This window comes from Egretta garzetta, unplaced genomic scaffold (assembly GCF_000687185.1).
Source record: "Egretta garzetta isolate BGI_Z169 unplaced genomic scaffold, ASM68718v1 scaffold299, whole genome shotgun sequence".
In the NCBI taxonomy this organism is placed as follows: Eukaryota; Metazoa; Chordata; class Aves; order Pelecaniformes; family Ardeidae; genus Egretta; species Egretta garzetta.
Genome location: NW_009260696.1, coordinates 417,193 through 420,079, shown reverse-complemented (window position 1 = coordinate 420,079; position 2,887 = coordinate 417,193). Strand labels below are relative to the sequence as shown.

Here is a 2,887-nt window from a genome sequence, read left to right as displayed (position 1 = left end):
AGGCCGCCAGCCCCCCCAGGCAGCCCGGCTCCTCCCCGCTCTGCCGCCCCGCAGGCCCGCGAAGGGCTGCCTGGGAGCGGGGCCCTCTCCTGCCTTGGCTCGGGGGTAACCCCTGAGGCCTCCATCCGAAACACCTCCCTTTTCGTTGAGGTTGGACCAGATAACTAGAGGTGCCAGAGTCTCAAGTTTGGAGGCTTTTTGCGAACCTGGTGATAAACGGGGCAGACCTGTAGTCAAGCTTAGCATTAATTACTGTAGAGGCTTTTGAAATCCATAGTGATTACGCACTAACCGATTAAGTCGCCTTTCTTCCCGGGCAGCTGTTGGCGTCTGGTGAGCAAACACCTCCACACCGCGGCGAGGTTTCTGAAGAAAACTGGAACTGAGCACAGGTGGTTGGACCGGCACTTGAAGGATCCCTTTGTCAAGGCAACAAAGCAGCAGCATTACCGCTGCCGAAGTGCCTTCAAATTACTGGAAATTGATGACAAACTTCATATTCTTCGTCCGGGACTTTCCGTTCTTGACTGTGGAGCGGCGCCTGGTGCTTGGAGCCAGGTTGCTGTAGAGAGGGTCAATGCATTAGGTACCGGTAAGTGCATGGTTTTGGCAGGCAAGATGGGGATGATGCTCATGTTGAAGTGTGTGAGAAAACTCAGCTGTAACAGTAGTGGTTTGGGTAAGGGACGTGGGTACTGGCAAGCACCAGGGTCACTGATAGCAGCGTGAAGGTGTGTGCCTGCGTGGCAATGAAAATCTTCATGCAGTCTGGAGAAATCGTATTTGTGAAATAAAAACATACCATGAGGTGCTATGTAGGCGTCACAAAGTGTTCTGATTAACTGTGTTGTGGGAAGGAACCCTCCATCCAGTTCTGAAATTTGTGTAGCCTCCAGCAGGTAACTTGGCTTTTCTGTATTTTTATTTTCCTTCCTGAAAAATGGTAGTAACCACTACATGTGGTTTGTGTGTTTTAAGCCATTAAATATTTACAAGATAAGGTGTTACCATCTGTACTATTGTCCAGGATTTCTGGACTGTCAGCCGTGAAAGAACAGGAGAAAACCAAGAAAAATGCCCCTCGCTTATCCAAAGTAACTGAGTTTTCGTGTCTTGAGTGGAGTAGCTGATAGCAAACCGGCTGTCCAGATGCACGCAGCAAACTGTGTAAGGACAGGAAGACCAGACGTGGCAGGTGGTACGCTAAATTGTTTATTGACTAGCATGGGGCTCACATGAGTATATATATATGCAAGCTGTTCGCAGCCGTTATGAGTGTTCAGTATGTCGTTCATTCTTCTGATCTAGATCCTGCTCTGCCCACCGGCTTCGTCCTTGGCGTTGACCTCCTGCGGATTTCTCCTCTGGAAGGAGCAGTCTTCCTGTCGGAGGCTGACGTGGCAGACCCAGGCACCCTGAAGACAATCCAGAGTCTGCTTCCTGCAGAGAAGGTGGATGTTATCTTGAGTGACATGGCACCTAATGCGACAGGCGTTAAAGAACTGGATCATCAGAAGCTGATCAATCTATGTTTAGGCCTTCTGAATCTGTCCCAAAGTATTTTAAAGCCAAAAGGAACGATGCTCTGTAAATTCTGGGATGGACGTGAGTCCCGTCTTCTGCAGAACAGACTGAAGGAGCAATTCCAGGATGTGAGAACTATAAAGCCTCAGGCCAGTCGGAAAGACTCTGCTGAATCTTATTATTTGGCAAGACTGTACAAAGGGAAATGAAAGCTGAGAACCGCAGGTTTTCAAAAAGGTGATCAGGCATTAACTGGAAATCCGTATTTGGCGTGTGTTTAAAGAAAACCCCCAGCATTAAGACCCTGGGTAAATCTGCCACAGTTCTTACGAAGTACACCATGCTTTTCAAATACAAAAATAAACTGGAGTGGTGTCCTACTGAGTTTATCCACTAATTATACAAGCAGAGACATCCAATCTAGCTTCTCACCTGTGGAGAAAACGGTTGGGAGTGGAGAGGAGTAATCTGAAAGGCAACCTCTGGGTCTGGAGCAATGGAAATGAAAATAAAACAGCGCTTATACGAGTTTTTAATGTGTGCTTGAAAATCATTCTGCTACTAATGTTGTCGTGTATGAGACTAACCATAAAGGCGGTTGTCAGAAGGAGAGGGAGCAGCGAAGGGAGTTTGAGCCAATTTATTGCCTCTTCATCTTTCTTAAAAGCTGGTGCAATTTATTAGGACGCGTAAAAATAGATAACGTTTTTGTGCGTGTCAGAATCTGCATCGTCGCGTACGATCTGTAATGCGGCCGCTCAGGAGATATGGCTGACTCTGGAATATTTAGCCTGATGGCTCTGCTGCATTTTCTAAAGACACAGGTTATATTTAGAAATTGCTACTTCATTGTACTCATAAATCCAGTAAGTGACAGCGGGGCAGGGTCATCGCTACTGAGAAGATAATTTCCCCTGTTTTCAGTAATGTTTTCTATTTGACCAATGATGTTTCTGAGGTGAAAGGACAAGATGTTCCTTGGATCCCAGACACGGAGAATTACTGATTGCATTGCTAGAATTCTGTTTGCAAAAACAAATTTAGGCACTGCCTTATCTGGCAGTGACAACTTTTACGTTTAATAGCACTTTTATCAGGCTGACTGCGGCATGAGTAATAAGAGGGGCTGGTAGCACTGTCTGGTTTTTAAGGCTTCCAGATCTTTCTCCTTATAAACATCCAATTTGGAATTGCTTACAGATTTATAAGGCATGAAAGCCTTATCCCGAGAGCCTGAACCGGGGAGCTGGGCATTGCTTTGCGTCTGTTTGGGACGGGAAAAAATTATGTCGGCCCGCTCTTTTGAGAAACTTTATTACCCGCGATTCGCTACGGGAACTGGCTGCGCGTGTGCCTGCCCTGG

At 46.8% G+C, this 2,887-nt stretch overlaps 1 protein-coding gene across 1 annotated transcript; it reads left to right on the top strand.

Annotated features, from left to right (window-relative positions):
- Positions 1-291: 291 nt before the first annotated feature.
- On the top strand, positions 292-2,037 carry MRM2 (mitochondrial rRNA methyltransferase 2; the record flags this gene model as incomplete). The annotated part of the gene is made up of 2 exons (XM_035901349.1): positions 292-592; positions 1,309-2,037. Coding segments are annotated over 2 exons (726 nt in total), but the record flags the coding sequence as incomplete, so codon positions are not given.
- Positions 2,038-2,887: the final 850 nt, after the last annotated feature.